Genomic DNA, 20,550 nt, shown 5'->3' with positions numbered 1-20,550 from the left:
CTGATTATTTAAAGTGCACTGTGTGCTCTGTGTTTTTACAGAGTAGGTCGATAGACAGAAAGAAAAGTATGGCACTGAATATTACAGCGGTTATGGTTTCCATATCATTCATATTTAAACATGTTTTGTGGACAGGTTTTAATCGATGATACGTTTGCAGGAATGTAGGTTAAGTAAGAAACCGTCGCACGTGAAGCACATCCGCTTCCATGACGCCTCCCCAGATGGACTTGACTTCCACTATGAGACGCCAAGCCACGCCCATTTCATTCATATGCAAATAGCGCTGTATAAAGCGTCCAGCCCCTTCCTCACGCTGCAGCAGCACGTCAGAGCGGAGACCTTCAAGAGTCGACACTGAATTACACTGTAATATTACAGCTATATACAGGTGAGATGGCAGCTGACACTATTGACTAATATTAAATATAAAAACCAAAATATTAAGAAAAGACAGATATATCTTAAAGCGCGGTATATATGCAGGCTGTGTGGCATTTGAGGGGGATTGATTGTTTTTTCTCTTAGTTTAACCTATATTTGGCGTTTAACTGTCAGAAGCTTGTATCTATAGTCACATATTAAATGTATAGAGAGCTACTGACCGCTGCTGATGAAAACAGACTTTTGCAGACTAGCTGCTGTGATGCTGATGTAATCGGAGCTCGCGCATTTATTCAACAATTTACAAATACATGATAATTTCAGCGTCTTGTGAACTCAGATATGACCTGTTGCTGCTTGTCTCAAAGTTTACGATCAGATAATGATGCGTGGGTAAATAGACTTTCCTTATGCATTGGTTACTTACAGATGCGTTTTTAATGGAGCATATGAATGAGTTTTATTGAACAGTGGTCTGTAATCGATTCAGGTTCGTGAGTCATACGAGCATACGTGCCTCGAGAAATCTTCTGCAGGGACAGATCAGATGCACTTCTTCCTTTAAAGCAAGGGATTGTTGTACGTGTGGTTTTTTTGGGGGTATATTGAAGGCCATACAAATGCATTAGTACTTAAAATTCCCGAATTGCAGAATTTGCACAAAACGAATCAGTATTTAAATCAGCACGTAGCCTGTTTCCCCATATATGATTTCGAGATGACTCGCTCCTAGTGCGTCAACTCGGCACCTCTCAGACTCACTGAATTTAATACTACAGTTTTCAGTCAGTGCTGACAGTGTGCTACTGACATACACTATGCGAATGCTGTACAAATTTCACTTAACCCTTGTGCATCAATAAAAAAGTTACTCAGAGGTTCTTAGAGGACAAAAATGTCCACGTCCAAAAACTGCCATAATAATATTATATATAAATATTACTTCTGACTTAGTTTTTTAACCAACATCAGTTCTGATCATAACTACCAAATATTAATTCATTTTTGGTATTTTAACCTTTTAAATGCCAGTTTGTTTACATAACGCCACTTTTGTTTTTACACACACACACAAATTTCTCAATACACACATACAAATCACACTCTGATATCCATACCCACACACCAACACAATTTTAGCTGCATCATTTATTCAATTGGCATGCAGTGCTCTATAATACAGCAAACAGAAAATAGGAAAAAAGCATGTATTTGCTCCATAGGCTAAACATGAGAAAAATGGTGCCATCTGGTGGAAAATATTACAAATTAAAATTTTGAAGCCAGGGCTCTGGAATGAAAGCATAATATCACAGAATTCATGATTTTATGCTTTTAATGGCACTAGGATCAAATACTGCAGTTTTAATGGGTTTCAGTGGGGACATTTTTGTCCTGAAGGTCCTGAGTGTAACTATTTTGTGTACACAGTGTATTATAGATGTATTATAGATGTATTATAAGAACTGAGGTTGAAATATCAAAATTCCCCCCAAAATACACACCTTTGGCAAAATGTATGCCTTTGGCATTAACACAGCCAAAATGATCGAAAAAGCAAAAATGAAAAAAACAAAAATGTCCCGAAGGTCGCACAAGGGTTAAGAAAAGAAGAAATTCTATTTGGCTGAGTTGTAACATTGTTTTCATGGCAATTCAGCACATTTCCCTCACAACTGTCATTACTGTAAAGTGAAAACTCAAATTTGTATTACCGTAATGTGAAAAAATTACTTGTATATTATTTTAATTGTTAAGTTTTTGTATATCATGGTATTATTTTTTGTTATTATTTTTTAGTATCATTAATTCATTTGGATTTTAATGTGTGTGTCATCAAAATTACTTGTGAAGTAATTATAAATCATGCTAATATTTGTTTTACTAATATTTTATCATGATTTTTCATTCATTCATTTGGATTTTAATGTGTGTTCTTCAAAATTCTTATCATCATAATGCTAAAAAAATAAATATGTTTTTCACTATTTTAATTGTGAAGTAGTTATATATCATGGTATTATATATTATACAAATAATTTGGTATTTTTTAATTCATTCATTCATTTATGCATACGCATTTTAATGCGTGTCCCCCAAAATTCTCATTACTGTAATGTAAAAACTAACATTTTTATTACCATAATGCTAAAAATTACTTCTATAATATTTTATTGTGAATTACTTATAAATCATGGCAGTGTCTGTTGTACTAATCATTTATAATTATTTTTTCATTCATTCATTTGTTCGGGTTTTAATGTGTGTGACATCAAAATTCTCATTACAGTATACAAAAACTCTCATTCTTATTGTAATGCCAAAAAATTACTTGTATACAATTTTAAATAGTTATATATCATGGTAGTATTTTCTATACTAATAATTTGGTATTTTTTAAAATAAAGGTGCTGTAAGCGATTTTATTCATGGAAAAGTATACAAAAAATTTACTTCCTTAAAGATATTGAAATAAGTGTCTTGAAATATCTCACCGGTCTCTGTGACAGTTGTAGACTTTGTAAACGGCAAACAAAAATGAGTCTGGTGACTGTGGCCACTGACGCTTTTCACCTGTAACATAATTTTGCTCGTTCTCATAGTGTTGACATTGAAGCAGATCACTGAGGCTGATTCATAATGTTTGACAGTTGAGGGCGCTATTGTGCCACTGTTGAATTTGACAGCCACAGGAACAAACAGTGCTCTTTTGCTCGTTTTGGTCTCAAATTTATCTTTGGTGGGAGGGGTTTTGGAATGAGGGGGCGTGGCTAGTCAACGGCTCAGTCATGTGAAAGCTTTAGAATGCTACAATCGTTTACAACACCTTTAATACATTAATTAATACGGATCTTAATGCATGTCCCCCAAAATTCTCATTACCGTAATACGAAAGCTCTCATACTTATCACCGTAATGCGAAAAAATTACCTGTATATAATTTTAATTGTGAAGTAGTTATATATCATGGTATTATTTGTTATACTCATAATTTAGTATTTTTTTTTTATTCATGCCTCCATTCATTCATACGGATTTTAATGCGTGTCCCCCAAAATTCTCATTAACTTAATGAGAAAACTCGTATTATTACCGCAATGCAAAAAATATATATTTTTGTGAAGTATTTATAAATTATGGTAGTATTTGTTGTACTAATAATTTATTAATATTTTTTATTCATTCATTCAATTATATTTTTTTTTACTGTATTGCATAATTATTATTGAATTACAAACAAACTCAAATTAAACATCTGAAAGCATTACGGTTATAAAGTGTATAAAGTAATGATAATAATGTGGTAAATACTATTACTGTTGTATTTCCTGTTATTACAATAAATTATGCGGTTGTTAATTTACTGTGTGTGTTTTCTATAAGCACTCAAGGAGATAATTTATTTAAATGTGTCATTTTCTTCTCCCTCTGATGATAATGTGGAATGAGTGTCAGTCATTAGATCTCTAAAGAGTTTGCAGTGCATGTCTAAAAGAGAAGTGTGAATTGTGATTAAGGGGCTCTTAAGGTGGTTTGTTTACTCATGGGGTAATAACATATCATTAATTCTCCAGATACCTTTCAGTCATGTACGTGCCTCTGTGCACACAACACTGCAGAGGCTGGAAATGGGTGGATGAAAATTGGAGCATACTTTGCCCTTATAACCTTAACCTCTCCAGTGACTGCACTTGACAAGGAGATAAAGTACACTAGCGGCATCCCTTAGTACACTAACCGGCATGCCCAGTCCAGCTGATAAGTGTCATGTATGTGGCCTAAAATGATCTGTCTGAGGAGCATGGATTTCTCCCATCACAATTTCATTTATGTTTTAAAACAGACTGAGCAATTACATTCTTTCCCTCTGCAGTAGAAGATGGCCTCTACTAAGGAGAAGCTGATTGTTCATGTGAGTAAGGAGAAGCCTGCAGGCCCCACCAACAAGGTGACTGTGGTGGGTGTGGGAATGGTTGGAATGGCTGCCGCCATCAGCATCCTGCTCAAGGTCAGTGTGGTCACTGCACTGGATATATATTGGATATGCATGTGTGTGTATATGTGTGATATACATATAAATTGATAAAAAGGAGCACTATGTTATATTATTCAACTTCATATATGCTTTATTTATGTTAAAATAAATGGAGTAAAATGGGGCCATTAAAATAATCTAAATGACATTTTGTAGGGAAAAAAACACCATTTGAAATGACATGCCATGGTGCTCATGTGCCGTGTGAGTTTGAATCCGGTTTGCGACATTTCCTGATCAAGTTCCCCCTCTGATTTCCTGTCATCTATATACTTTCCCTTTAAATAGAAGTGGCAAAAAGGCAAAAAAAAAAAAAAAAAAAAAAAAGACATGGCGACATACCAACATTGGCTCAACTAATGGCGTGAGTTTGGGGCGGGACTATCTGACAGATGGGGAGAGTGTTCAGGAAACTTGTTTGAAAACAGTCATTTTTTTAAATTGCTTTTGATAATGTTAGTGGTGCAGAAATCACCTTTAATGTTGATTTCCACAGAAAAATGACATTTACATGTATTCATTTGACAGACGCTTTTATCCAAAGCGACTTACAAAAAGACAAATAATCCAACATAAGCGATTCATCTTGAGGAGACAGTTGTACCAAAAGTGCTCCATTACAAGTTTCAACTGCATCAGAAAAATACTGTCCAAGACAGATTAGAGTGCAACAACAACAATATACAGTCAGTGTTCATTTCTTTGACGAAAATGTCCTTTAAAATTAGTCAATATTTCGTCATGTCATATTCATTCATTTTAGTCAGTTTTACTCTGACAAAAATGACATATAATTTTATATTTTAGTTGATGATGACATGCGAAATGGACAAAAAGGGTGTCAAACTGTAACAGACCAAACTTTAAACAAATATTCAAACATTTAGAAAAATAATTATAAAAATGTTCTAATGTAAACATGTATCAAACGTATACATACTGTCCTTGTTGTGGAAAAACCTGAGCTCTTGAAATAATAATGAATAGACTGAAGTATTAGCTACTTTTTAGAAGTTAGTCTACTGTATTCTGAATTCTTCATGCTTTAGAGACGTATTTTCTGTGAAAGGAAATTAAATTGCGTGCACGTTTCTTACGGAAAGTGCATCACTTAGTTCAAGTTCACCTGTTCATACACTTCACTGTGCAGATGCAAGTTGTTATATTACATATAAAGTATGTTGTGGATATATCGATGAAACTCGTGTATAAATAGGATGCGTTTGAATGAGGTATTTACCCCGTTTTGAAGCGATTTATTATGTCGGTGTTAGCGCGTTCAACTCACGCAGCTCAAGCGGAGAAATCCCCAACATACTGGATTAATGTATTAGATGAGTCCATGTCTAATATCTTCTTCTACTGTATATACAGATTCTCAAGATGTTTCTTCTTCTGTTTTTATCTTGCACTGTTAATATCTTGCAGTAGGCCTATAATTTTTCTCGTAATTGTCACGGTTCCATTGAGTTCATCAGCCTGTTCTGTTTGTTTTGTTATTTCTCTCCCTCACGTGTCTCTGGCGCTGTCAGCATGCATGATCATTGTTTCCATGGGAACACTGATTGTTCCCATGGGAATGCTAATTACACCACTAATTAGCATGCTAGCAGCACCTGTCTCTCCACTAATTCACTGCCCATTTAAGCCCTTCGTTGTGTCATGATCTTTGCTAGATTGTTGTTTGGTGTTGAAGTAACTCACCTCGCTCTCTCTGCCTAGTTGGTCCTGTCTCGTGTATCTGTTTGGTTGCCCGTCTCTGCCCGCGTGTCGAGAGTGCGGTTGCCTGTTCTCTTTGTGCACATCTCTTCAACAGATGATTCCTCACGAATCTGCTCCTGACTACCACAACACATACACTCGCCTACGAACACACTCTTCACGAAGGATTTCTTACGGATCTGTTCACTGCGCGGTCAGTGTGCACTCATCGACACACACCCATCACCTTCTACTGCAGTCGGTGCCGGGATCTCCACACTTCACCTGGATCTGCTGAAGTTATAATTTATTGTTAATAAATCCTCTGAACTGTTCCTCTGCTCTTGGGTCTCTTTGTCTCGTCTTTGTGACGGTCATATTTTCGTCAACAGTATGCTTTATTAAAATCGTTTAATTATCGTCATGATGCGCCTTTTTGATCTTGTCTTCGTTATCGATGACAAAGTAAAAAAAAAAAAAAAAAACCTTTGTCAATGAACGTTTTCATCAGTGATTTCATTGATGAGATTAACACTGTATACAGTATACAGTCAGCCACAACATTAAAACCACTGACAGGTGAAGTGAATAACATCGATTATCTCGTTACAATGGCACCTGTCAAGAGGTGGGATATATTAGGCAGCAAGTGAACAGTCAGTTCTTGAATTTCATGTGTTGGAAGCAGGAAAAATGGGCAAGCGTAAGGATCTGAGCGACTTTGACAAGGGCCAAATTGCGATGGCTAGACAACTGGGTCAGAGGATCTCCAAAACGGCAGGTCTTGTGGGGTGTTCCCAGTATGCAGTATTTAGTACCTACCAAAAGTGGTGCAAGGAAGGACTACCGGTGAACCGGTGACAGGGTCATGGCGCCCAAGGCTCATTGATGCACATGGGAAGCGAAGGCTAGCCCGTCTTCTCCGATCCCACAGAAGAGCTACTGTAGCACAAACTGCTGAAAAACTTAATGCTGGCCATGATAGAAAGGTGTCAGAACACACAGTGCATTGCAGCTTGCTGTGTATCGGGCTGCGTTGCCGCAGACTGGTCAGAGTGCCCATGCTGACCCCGTCCACCGCCGAAAGTGCCTACAATGGGCACGTGAGCGTCAGAACTGGACCATAGAGCAATGGAAGAAGGTCTTTGGTTCAGGACTTTGACTGGGCCACTGTAGGACATTTATCTTTTTGTTGTTGAGCCACTCCAATGTTGCTTTGGCCTTGTGCTTGGGATCATTGTCATGCTGAAAGATGAATTTCCTCCCAAGCTTCAGTTTTTTAGTGGACTGAAGCAGGTTCTCTTGCAGTATTTCCCTATATTTTTCTCCATCTATTCTTCCTTCAGTTCTAACAAGATGCCCAGTCCCTGCTGATGAGAAGCATCCCCACAGCATGATGCTGCCACCACCATACTTCACTGTAGGGATGGTCAGTCTTGAGGCATAGGAAGTGTTAGGTTTGTGCCACACATAGCGCTTTGAGTTTTGGCCAAGAAGCTCTATCTTGGTCTCATCTGACCACAAAACCTTCTCCCACATCGCAGCTGGGTCACTCACATGCTTTCTGGCAAACTCCAGATGGCTTCTTTTTTGCCACCCTCCCATACAGGCCAGCATTATGCAGTGCTCTTGATATGGTTGACTGGTCCACCATTACTCCACTCCCAGCCACTGAACTCTGAAGCTCCTTCAAAGTGATTGTTGGCCTCTCTGTGGCTTCTCTCACAAGAGCACTGAGTTTTGAGGGATGGCCTTTTCTTGGCAGTGCCTAGGTGGTGTGGTGCAGCTTCCACTTTCTGATAAGTGATCCAACTGTGCTCACTGGGATATCCAAACATTTGGATATTATTTTGTACCCTTTCCCTAATATATGCATTTTTATTACATTATCTCTAACTTCTGTGGAATGCTCTTTGGTCTTCATTTTTCTTCAGATTCACAGCCTGACCAATGATCCTTCAACAGTGGGTGTTTTATCCAGAAAATGTGATTGCAACTTTAATGATTCACAGGTGGATGCCAATGGTAAAGTAACTGTGTCCTCGTTAGGGCAGTTTCTTTCATCGGTGTAACCTGGCAGCTTCCACAACACGGGTTGAATACTTATGCAAACAAGATATTTCATTTTTTTTTGTTGTTGTTGTTTCCCAACATAAATCCAATGTCACCTAACAATAATTGATTTTGAGTTCCAGTGTTGTGAAATAAAATGAAACAGAATGAAATTTCATTGCACAGTTTGTAATTCAGTAATATGAGATAATTGGTCAGGGGTCTGAATACTTTTGCAAGGCACTGTGTGTGTGTGTGTGTGTGTATGTGTATATATATATATATATATATATATATATATATATATATATTCAGTACTGTGCAAAAGTTTTAGGCACTTGTGAAAAATGTTGCATAGTGAGGATGTCTTCAAAAATAATTAAATAAATCGTTTTAATTTATCACTTAATGTCATACAAAGTCCAGTAAATATATATAAAAAAATAAAAGCTACATCAATATTTGGTGTGACCACCTTTGCCTTCAAAACAGCACCAATTCTCCTAGATACACCTGGACACAGTTTTTCTTGGTTGTTGGCAGATAGGATTTTCCAAGCTTCTTGGAGAATTCGCCACAGCTCTTCTATCTATTTAGGCTGTCTCAATTACTTCTGTCTCTTCATGTTTCCCAGACTGACTCGATGTTCAGTGGGGGTCTCTGTGGGGACCATGCCATCTGTTGCAGGGCTCCTTGTTCTTCTATTCTATTTACAAAAAGAATGTTTGGGATTATAAAATATATATTTCCTATTGACACACTAAAGCTGAAGATATAAATAACTATTTTAAGACAGATGCTTTGGTAAAACATCATTTGTGCCTTTGGGCTGTTTTTCCGATTAATTCGAATTTGCGTTTTGACACGTTTGCGTTTTTATTTTATGTTTTTAAATCATGAAATTGAGATTTAAGATGCCAAAGTTAGGTAAGTTGTAAATCCACCAAAGGCTGAAAAAGGTAGAGAAAATTAATTCATGGCGCTTGTCTTAATGCTGCTCCCAATCTGATCAGCTGCACGTGTGTGGCGCTCCAGCTGAACGTGACAGGTTAACAACATAGAGAATGATGTAAAAGACAGCGGTAAAATTCCAAGTACGATTGTACACAGTGTGATTGTAGCTCAGCTTCGTCCACCATGCAGGTATACACTTTCTTAAGACCATAACTGGCCTCGGCGTGCGCATGTTGATGAATGGTCTTCTTTCTTTTCTTTTTACCCATAATAAAGCATTAGTTATGTGACAGTTATGGGCGTTTCATTTCAAATCATGGAGAGGCTATAATATGGGAGAATCAAACATCCGCCGCTCCTTTTGCCATGATAATTCAGATAGAGCGCTAATTATTGCATTGTTTTGTGACGTGTTTCAGGTGTACAGCATCTATAGCCAACATTTGGCAAGCAATCATTTAGACAAACTTTGCTAGTTGAATTGTAATGATAAATTATTTCATAATTCTGCGCTGCTCAGCATGAACCGCTAGAGGGCGCATCTCTATCTGCAGGGGTTTATGAATATACACACAAATTGTTTGATGTACAATAAGTACTTTCTAGATAAACTTGATAATTTATAGATATTGATTTTTAGATAACCTTCTAGATAGACTTGGTTTAGATAAAATGAATACCTACACTGGTTAAGAATAATTTTGCAGTTTTCTTATTCTATTATTTTTGAACATCTGGGTTTATTGTTATTATTGTCTGTTGACAACTTCCCCATTTGGTGCATTTGTACATTTTTCTTGCACATCATTGTTTCCTATAATGAAAAGAACTTGGATTTCTCTAACCAGGTTGCCTTGCATTCTAATAAAGAACATGTCATTTGAATCATGTTGGAGTCCATTTAAAAGTTGAAACAATTTAAACGTGAATCGTCCACAAGTTTGATAAAAATCTAGATTTTATTTTTTGCCATATCACCCAGCTAGTATATATATATATATATATATACACTGATCAGCCACAACATTAAAACCACCTGCCTAATATTGTGTAGGCCCACTCGTGCCGCCAAAACAGCGCCAACCCGCATTTCAGAATAGCATTGAGATTATATTCATCTCACTACAATTGTTATCTGAGTTACCGTAGACTCACGTAGGCACCAACTATCATCCCATGATCAAAATTATTGAGATCACATTTTCTGGTTTGAGTATTTCTGTAACTGCTGATCTCCTGGGATTTTCACACACAACAGTCTCTAGAATTTACTCCGAATGGTGCCAAAAACAAAAAACATCCAGAGAGCGGCAGTTCTGTGGATGGAAACGCCTTGTTTATGAGAGAGGTCAACAGAGAATGGCCAGACTGGTTCAAACTGACAAAGTCTACGGTAACTCAGATAACCACTCTGTACAATTGTGGGGAGAATAATAACATCTCAGAATAGCATTCGTTGGAGAATGTCCCTCCTTTTGTTCTCTTAAAAAATAAATAAAATCCAGATTGCAGTAATGCACTTACAGTGGAAATCAATGGGGCCAGTCCATAAGCGCTAAAATATGCACTGTTTCAAACGTACAGCCATAATATTTAAACATTATACATGTTAACATAATTTTAGCGTAATAAAACTAACTTTTTCTGTGTAAAGTTATATCCAATATTGCAATTATGTTGTTGTGGCAACAAGACCCTGAAATCCTAGTACTGGATATAAATTTACACAGATAAGGTCTGTAAGCGATTTTCCAACACTTAAATGGCCAGCAGCCATTCCACCCTGTAGCTCAAGACTGGTTGCCCACTGAAGCTAAACAGGGATGAGCCTGTTCAGTACCTGGATGGGAGACCTCCTGGGGAAAAACTAAGGTTGCTGCTGGAAGAGGTATTAGGGAGACAGCAGGGGGTGCTCACCCTGCGGTCTGTGTGGTCCTAATGCCCCAGTATAGTGACGGGGACACTATACTGTAAAAATGCACTGATGAGACTTTAAACTGAGGTTTTGACTCTCTGCAGTCATTTTTTTTTTTTCTCCCCAATTTGGAATGCCCAATTACCAATGCACGGTCCTCGTGGTGGTGTAGTGACTCACCTCAATCCGGGTGGTGGAGGACGAATCTCAGTTGCCTCCACGTCTGAGACCATCAATCCATGCATCTTATCACGTGGCTTGTTAAGCGTGTTACCGCAGAGACATAGCTATTCTCTGCGGCATCCACACACAACTCACCACACACCCAACCGAGAGCAAACCACATTATGGCGACCACGAGGAGATTACCCCTTGTGACTCTACCCTCCCTAGCAACCGGGCCAATTTGGTTGCTTAGGAGACATAGCTGGAGTCACTCAGCACGCCCTGGATTCGGACTCGTGACTCCAGGGGTGGTAGTCAGCATCTTTATTCGCTGAGCTACCCAGGCCCCTGACTCTCTGTGGTCATTAAAAATCCCAAGGAACTTCTTGTAAAGAGTGGGGGTGTAACCCCGGTGTCCTGGCCAAATTCCCCCCAATGGCCCTTATCCATCATGGCCTCCTAATAATCCCCATCCATTAATTGGCTGTATCACTCTACTCTCTCTTCTCCACCAATAGCTTATGTGTGGTGAGTGTAGTGGTGCACTGCGGCTGCCGTCGCATCATCCAGGTGGATGCTGCACACTGGTGGTGGTTGAGGAGAGTCCCCTGTGTAAAGCGCTTTCAGTGTAGTGTCAGAAAAGCGCTATATTAATGTAACGTTCATTCATTCATTTATTCAAAATCATGTAAACACGTATAATATTTAAATTTCGTGGATATACTTTTGAAACAGCGAGTATTTTAACGTTTACGGATTGGCTCCATTGACTTCCATTGTAAGTGCCTCACTGAAATTGCTGTTTAATAAACAAGGGGCAAATCAAAATAAGTTTTTGTGGTGATCAACATTATGCCACAAATGCTGTTTTTTTTTTTTTAGCTTAACTCATATTGAGCTCGGAATATATGTTTAATGTTTATATAAAATTTAATTTTTAATTAGGTAAACAATTATTATTTGCCAATAATATGAGGCCATGCAAATAGGTTTTTCTATTTGAAGCATGTGTAAGATGATTTGAATAAAATCTGATAAATTCTTGTTCATGCCAAGATTGGGTTGATAAAAACAAAATCATGATAGTCAAGATAGTCTGGTCTGCTTGAACAGACTCTAGAAAAGTACAAAGATGTTGACAGAAAATCAAATGCCACATTATATCCACTTCATTTGTGTCCTCTAACTGCTGTTGAACAGAAATCTATGGCATAAAAACTTCATATGGATCCTTGCGCATATCTCTATAAGGAATGTTTTGTGCAAGTTCTTCTCAGTTCTCAAGGGGGGTACAACTCTTATGGCTCACCACTGGCTTTGATAATCAGAATGAGCTTTATTGCCAAGTATGCTTACACACACAAGGAATTTGCCAAGGTGACAGAAGCTTCTAGTGCAAGAGATTGCAACATATATACATACAAACATATACATTTAATATATTTACATATAGTGACTAAAAATAAAAATAAGATATAACAGATTAAAAAAAAAAAAGAGAAATATACAATAGCGCAATACTGTTGTTAGAATATTTTATATACAGATATACAGTTATGTGCAGGTGATGTATTGAAGAAGAGGTAGGATATGTTAAAGAATATATATGAAATATGGATATAAGTAGGTATCGATGGATTGAATATTGCACATGGTTGTATTGACCAAAGGAAAGTATTTGGGGGCAGTTTTAACTGTTCATGAGGTGGAGGGTGCTCAGTGCTCTGTAGCGCCGGCCAGAGGGCAACAGTTCAAAAAGGAAGTGTGCTGGGTGAATGGGGTCAATAGTGATTTTTACCAGTCCTTTTTGTTACTCTGGATGTGTACAGTTCTAGCAGGGTGGTTAGGGGAGCACCATAATCCTCTCAGCAGTCCAAACTATCCTTTGAAGTCTTCTGATGTCTGAATTGGTAGCTGAACCAAACCAGACAGTTACAGAGGACAGACTCAATGACTGCCAACTAGAACTGTATCAGCAGCACCTGTGGCAGGTTGAACTTCCTCAACTGGTGAAGGAAGTAAAACCTCTGAGTCTATGTGGGTCTCCCACTTCAGGTCCTTTGAGATGGTAGTGCCCAGGAACCTGAATGACTCCACTGCTGCCACAGTGCTGTTCAGAATGGTGAATGGGGTCAATACTGGGGTGTTCCTCCTAAAGTCCACAATCATCTCCACTGTTTTAAGCGTGTTCAGCTCCAGGTTGACCACACATCCCTGGGGGGCACCAGTGCTGATTGTACATGTGCTGGAGGTGAATTTCCCCTTTCTTACTAGCTGCTGCCTGTCTGTCAGAAAGCTTGTGATCCATTGACAGATAGAGCCGGGAACAGAGAGCTGGGTTAATTTAGTCCATAGGATAGCGGGGTTGATGGTGTTAAAAGCCGAACTGAAGTCAACAAATAGTATCCTTTCATAAGTCCCAGGTCTGTCTAGATGTGGAAATATGTAATGCAGTCCCATATTGACTGTATCATCCACAGACCTGTTTGCTCTTTAAGCAAATTGTAGGGGATCCAGAAAGGGTTCAGTGATGTCCTTCAAGTGGCCCAACACCGGTCTCTCAAATGACTTCATGACCACAGACGTCAGAGCGATGGGTCTGTAGTCATTAAGTCCTTTGATCTTGGGTTTCTTTGGGACGGGGTTGATTGTGGAACATTTGAAGCAGCAGGGAACTTCACACTGCTCCAGTGATCTGCTAAAGATCTGTGTGAAGATGGGGGCCAGCTGGTCAGCACAGGATTATAGACAAGTGGGTGAAACACCATCTGGGCCCTGTGCTTTTCTTATCTTCTGTTTCCGGAAGCCCCGGCTCACATCATCTTCACAGATCTTAAGTGCAACAGTAATGTTTGTGTCCTTTGGATTTGAACAGAGAGCGATTTCTGAATGAGCAGGAAGCCATTAAATCTCTGCCAAGATAAAACGTGATCAAACAAGTTCAGACACCTCGGAATAAACTCAACATTTCTTAATTAATAAACCTGTCATTTAGATACCAGTTGTGGATACGAGTATGTTATCAGGAGTTGATCATGTTGTGTCCGTGTGTTTTGTGTAGGATCTGACAGATGAGCTTGCCCTGGTGGACGTGATGGAAGATAAACTGAAGGGAGAGGCGATGGACCTGCAGCATGGAAGCCTGTTTCTCAAGACGCACAAGATAGTGGCTGATAAAGGTCAGATTATGAGGCTATAAAAAAATATTTCAAAAAAAGGCTAAGGAATTTATGGTTGTTATTAATGTTGCATAAGGAACAGACTGTTGGATCGGAACTGATTTGGTGTGAGATAACATACTGTTGACCTAGATTCAAATTATTACACTGGATTGTTATTAATGTTAACAAGTAAACATAAGTAAAATGTTAAAAGTGGAAGCAGCATTCAGTCATTTCAGAGAGAAAATGTCTTTGTTATTAGTTTTAAATCATATTTCGAAAACTGCCACCAAATTTCAACAATTACCAACTAAGGATGGGCAATATACCTGTTAAAACGATATACCAGTAGAAATGCAAATTTTCAAGTATCATCCATATCGTGGTCATGCAAAACGCCGCATGGCAAAGAGTGTGTAAAGCCTACCATTAATTTGGACATTATTTTAAATAAAAAAGGAACTTTCATTATTTTTCAGGCATTTTTGAATCACTTTTGATATTGTTATCGACCAAAAAATTCAAGAATTCCGCAATATACATTTTTGCTGAAATCGCCCATCCCTACTACCAACTGTTTCAGTTTTGGTAGAGGGACAATGATTCATCTAGGTCAACTTAATAAAGTTTAGTAAAATAAAATATGATTTTGAAGCCAAATACAATGCAATAAATGCCTGTTCAAGAACGAAGAACTGCAGACAAAACCAAAACGTTTTTTTCAAAAGATGAATTTTTTTTTAATAAATAATCTTGTAAAAAACAAAATAGTCCTTTTCACTAACAATTTTTCGTCCCCAGTGAAAAAAAGAGCTATTGTAATGCATCGTTTTGTATTATTTGTGGCGAATATTTGCACTTGGGGAGATTTCCAAATGCATTTTTTGCACCCTTGAAAGGCACGGGAATGGGATGCCACTCGAATGATCGTTTCAAATATCAGTAAGAAAAGGAATATTTTCACAAAAGGCCCTTCCACAAGACTGTGAGTTAAGGGTACATTCATACAATAATACCATGTACCCTTCAGAGAACCCACTTTGGAATTTGCACCTGGTGTTCATAGGCCTCAAGATTGAGAGAAAGAGTGCAATCGTTCCAGATGAGCAGCGACTGAATGTTGGTTCTACTTTCATGTGATTTTCAGACTACAGTGTGACCGCAAACTCCAAATTGGTCGTTGTGACTGCTGGAGCTCGCCAGCAGGAGGGTGAGAGCCGTTTGAACCTCGTGCAGAGAAACGTCAACATCTTCAAGTTCATCATCCCCAACATTGTCAAGTACAGCCCCAACTGCATCCTGCTGGTAGTGTCAAACCCAGGTAAGACTGTCAATGATCCCTTGAATGTCCTTAGGTCCTCATGGGTTTTAGTTGACATCTTGAGATGGTTAACCAGCTCCGTGTTCTTTTAGTTGACATCTTGACCTACGTGGCCTGGAAACTTAGTGGTTTGCCTAGGAACCGCGTGATCGGCAGCGGCACAAATCTGGACTCGGCCCGGTTCCGTCACCTGATGGGAGAGAAGTTGGGCATCCACCCCTCTAGCTGTCATGGATGGGTCATCGGAGAGCACGGAGACTCCAGCGGTAAGACTTGAGAACTTGATTTGGAGCGCCATCTGTATAGTGTGCAACAGTACGGTTCTGGAAGTAGAAATTATATATTTTAACAGAGGAATTGATACACGTCAACTCTGAGTTTGCTAAATGATGGTATATGCTTCTATAGAAGCCATAAGTCAGTGTAATTTCAACTTAAATTGTATAAAAATCATGTTAGATAGTTGAGGTCAACCGATATTGGATTTTGCCGAAGCTGATAACTGATTATTCAGACAATATATATATTTTTAAATCAATATATTAAATGTGTTAATAAAGTATTATTTAAACTACCCTTTTAAAAAAATTATGTTAGATAGTTGATGTCAATGATAGATGAACCGTAGATATTGCCGATACCCATAACTGAGGTGATATAAACAAGCTGGTAACTGATTAATGAGACAATATTTATAACACATATAAAATCAATATATTAAATGTGTTAATAAAGTATTATTTCAACTTCCATTTAAAAAAATCGTGTTAGATAGTTGAGGTCTACCGATATTGGATTTTGCAGATAACTGAGGTGATGGAAACAAGCTGATAAGTGATTAATCAGACAGTATTTTTCAAATCAATATATTAAATGTGTTAATAAAGTGTTATTTCAATTTCAGTTTAAAAAAATCGTGTTTAGATAGTTGAGGTCAACCAATAGTAGATTTTGCCCATACCGATAAGAAGTGATGGAACCAAGCTGATAACTTGATCAGACACTATTTTAAAATCATTATATCGAATGTGTTCATAAAATCGTCTATAAAATCTATAACGTGACGGCACCCACATGGGAAAAAAGAAAACTATTGCCGAACAGTCTGCATAAATTTTTGCAGATAACCAATAATTCCAAAAGCAGCTAACGGCATTAAGTAATTGTGAAAAACGATATATGGGTTTACCTCAATTTGATTGCCAAATTTCTGATAAAGAACTACTCTACCCATAATCCTCAAGAGAGATCCACCAATCAAAGAAGTCGCTGTTACCATGGAAAAGGGGGTCTGCGGAAACAGTAACTTGCCAATCCCATAACAAGCTTTGAGAATAACGTAATCAAGTCTGTCTCCATACTCTCTCCAACAACTTGAATATTAACAGTTCCTAAATATTTTGCAATTCTAATATGTTTTCTCCCGTTGTTGTCTCATGCAGTTCCTGTGTGGAGCGGTGTAAATGTAGCTGGCGTGTCCCTCCATGGACTGAACCCTGATATGGGTACAGATAAAGACAAGGAGGACTGGAAGAGCGTCCACAGGATGGTGGTTGACAGGTAAATGATCTTCAACCAACTAGACATCCATAAATGGCACCATTAATTAAGTTTATGGTGTGGCCATTTTTCAAATATTTCAATAAGAGTTGGTCTGGTCAATCCATCTCTAGACAAAGACTTAATTATTAAGCCATAATCAGCTAAAATGACATATAGAAAGGTTTTAGGGAGCCAAGAGTTGATAGGGAGCTCTCTTTATTTGTATATGATTTGTAATATATGTGTACTCAGTGCCTCCATTAGCAAGCTTGTAAATTAAATCCTTATGTAAGTGTATTTAGACTGGGCTTCTGTGTTTAACATAAATCTGGTTTGTATTGACAGTGCTTATGAGGTCATTAAGCTGAAAGGCTACACCTCCTGGGCTATTGGTATGTCTGTAGCTGACCTGTGTGAAAGCATCTTAAAGAACATGCGCAAGTGTCATCCAGTGTCTACGCTGGTGAAGGTGAGATTCTGTTCGACCTGTCACAGAGTACTAATACAGTATATAATATTACATAACATTAATATATCAAATAAAGCCTCATAATTAACTAGATTGAAATGCTTTTCTGCTAACGGTCACTCACACAAGCTACACAACTAAAACACGACACTAGCAATGCTAAGTTAATGGGTTCAATTCCAGGGAACACATACACTGATAAAATGTATGCATTTGAACACACTGTAAATGGCTTTGGGTTCAAGCTTCTGGCAAATGTGTAAATGTACAGTAACTGTCGCCCCTCGTGTGAAGTGACTAACAGTTGATTTCGATAGTCTGATGTTAGCATGTTGCTAAGCGAACTCAATCAAATAAGCACAAATTAATAGCACACATATACTATTTGGTTACAAACACGTCCAGTAGTTCAATCTAATTAAAAAATATATAATTTGTACTAATACTTTTCGGTTCTGAATAGACTTATATTTGTGTGGTGTTGGAAGGGTGACTTCAAAAATGCTTCCTACTAGAAAATGATAAATTCCGACTTTCCAAGTGAATTCAATCTTTGGATGAATAGTTTTTACTGAGCTTGTCGCATGCATATTGCCTTATGGTATTGCCTTATCAGTGAAGGATATGTGCAATAGTTGGGTTTCCATAAATTGTTATGCTAATTTTGTGATATTGCATAAAATTGCTGGTTGGAAACGCCAAAATGTGAAAATCTTTAAAATGCGAGGACAAAACTTATTGTATCACAAGCTTGAAGTGATACATTTTTTACTTGATAAGAAGACATGGTTATTAACTACGATGGAAACAGTTTTACTGAATATATTCCTAGACGCACATCCAAAAAGTCGCTTGACTGAACAATTCGCTCTGACCATTGGACCAGTATCAGTGCCATTTTTTTTCACTTGAACACATGGGATGGAATCGCTGCTTTAATCACAAATATCTTTTGCAATATTTCGATTTTCGCATAAATGTAGTTAGTAACTTGGATGGAAACTAATGATGCCTTTGATTTTTGTGAAAATTCTGTATGGATATAATGCCTTAAAATGTTGCCTAACTAGGTTTTGAAGCAAAGCAATGGTTTTCTCTGACCCTTGTTGCATGTTCACAGGGAATGCACGGTGTGAATGAGGAGGTCTTCCTCAGCGTGCCTTGCATCCTGGGTAACAGTGGCCTGACGGATGTTGTGCACATGACCCTTAAACCAGACGAGGAGAAGCAGCTGGTGAAGAGCGCAGAGACTCTGTGGGGCGTTCAGAAGGAGCTGACCTTATGAACAGCGGTCCCCTACAAAATGTAGCCAGTGTCACAGATATCAAACCTCTGTTACTCCTGCCTCGATCTCCAGACCTTACAAAAATGCACTGCCAGTAACCTCCATTAGATGACCCCAAGCCAGTCTAAGACCTTTAGATTGTAACACTCCTTATATTAGCGATTTTAGTTGCAGGGGAGAATTTGTTTATTCCTGTTGTCTTTACGAAGATCATTCAAGTGTTTGGAAAAGTTTGTCTGTGTGCATACTATTGTATAATCAAGAAATAAGCACTTGTGAGTAATGCGATGTGCAATTTGAGTCTCGATTTTACTTTATATTCCGTTAATAGCTCAACTAGCATTCCGTCCCACTTGCGTCCAGTATTTTTATTAAATACCTAATTTATCATTTCGGTAAGACCAACAAGTAAAACCAAAATTTTACATAATTGCAGTTTCATTGAGTATGTTCACATGTATAACTTAACGCTGATCTCAAAACCTGTTAAAACTGTTAACTCAAGAAGTTAATCAGAAATGATCAGGTTTTCTCATCAGGTTTCGGTTCTTGATGTTAAACTCTAAACAGACTTGCGCACATTGGGCTGCATTAATGAAACATTAGCAGAACAAATTTCTGTGCAAATTTACGCAAGTAGCGTTTACGAATGATTTGCACAGAAATTCGTCCTGTTCGCGCTTTGTATAAATCATCTAAAATGTCGCGATGAATTGAATACGACAATTTGCACAAGAGTGTTTTAACGAACACTTTTGAATTGTTGCATTGAATGCAAGTTTGTGCTAGATTGGTTATTCCAAGTTTCGATTGGGTTTTGCATGAACAGTTTACAAACTTAACCTGAATATAAAATGTAGTTTAAGGCCTTTACATGATCTTACACAATGTCAGCTTATTAAGCATGTTGGGAAAACATTGTGCATGTAAACGCACTCAATAAAGCCAACCAACATGGCATGGTTTTGGATTATAAATCAACCACAAGTGCACTGATTGTTTCACTGGGAAAGCACTTCATCACAGATCAGAATGAAACCTTCGCAATAGCAGTTTGTTCAAAACAAATAAAATTTACATGACAAAGTGGGAACCAACAAGAAACGCAACACAAAACAAACCGAAACTCACTGTTATTTCTGGTTACATTACAATCCCAAATAATTCTACTTTTGTGTGTGTGCGCGCTTGTATGTATCAGCTGGAAACGAGTTGCTATTGTCAATGTTGTATTTTTATTTCTGTCAGTGCTGACTCGTAAGAGCAAGAACACACTCCCAGCTGAGTGGTAAAACACAGTAACGGTTATAGCTTTTACTTGAAGTGTGTGATTGTAAAATTGAGGCACAATCTGCAACCAAATAAACATTGTGACTAACTGCAAAAGCCTCTCTTTTTTTGTCTTTTTGTTCTGTGCTTGTTTTATCAATCAGCTGTATGAAAGTAACAACTGATTACCTAGAAATAAACTGGACCATGTGTATTTAATCCTCTGTCAAATGTGAACTAGTGTTTCCAAATGAATAGTAAAATAGCTCTAGTCCAGAGTTAATTATATCAGCACA

The 20,550-nt window shown here is 37.9% G+C and overlaps 1 protein-coding gene across 2 annotated transcripts; it reads left to right on the top strand.

Moving 5' to 3' along the window:
- Nucleotides 1–289: 289 nt before the first annotated feature.
- LOC127437084 (L-lactate dehydrogenase A chain-like) lies at nucleotides 290–20,371 on the top strand. 2 transcript variants are annotated; one of them, XM_051691735.1, is made up of 8 exons: nucleotides 290–391; nucleotides 4,259–4,393; nucleotides 14,269–14,386; nucleotides 15,516–15,689; nucleotides 15,782–15,955; nucleotides 17,132–17,249; nucleotides 17,577–17,700; nucleotides 18,821–20,371. In XM_051691735.1, the coding sequence occupies exons 2-8, from the start codon at nucleotides 4,265–4,267 to the stop codon at nucleotides 18,983–18,985; spliced, it is 1,002 nt and encodes a 333-aa protein (XP_051547695.1). In that variant the 5' UTR covers nucleotides 290–391; nucleotides 4,259–4,264; the 3' UTR covers nucleotides 18,986–20,371. The 2 variants fall into 2 exon arrangements, with proteins under 2 accessions (XP_051547695.1, XP_051547696.1); XM_051691736.1 differs by having other exon boundaries at nucleotides 313–391; nucleotides 4,262–4,393.
- Nucleotides 20,372–20,550: the final 179 nt, after the last annotated feature.

The sequence above is a fragment of the Myxocyprinus asiaticus genome, chromosome 48, assembly GCF_019703515.2.
Source record: "Myxocyprinus asiaticus isolate MX2 ecotype Aquarium Trade chromosome 48, UBuf_Myxa_2, whole genome shotgun sequence".
Classification (NCBI taxonomy): domain Eukaryota; kingdom Metazoa; phylum Chordata; class Actinopteri; order Cypriniformes; family Catostomidae; genus Myxocyprinus; species Myxocyprinus asiaticus.
Note: the sequence above shows the minus strand (reverse complement) of the source record. Positions and strands in the feature narration are given on the sequence as shown.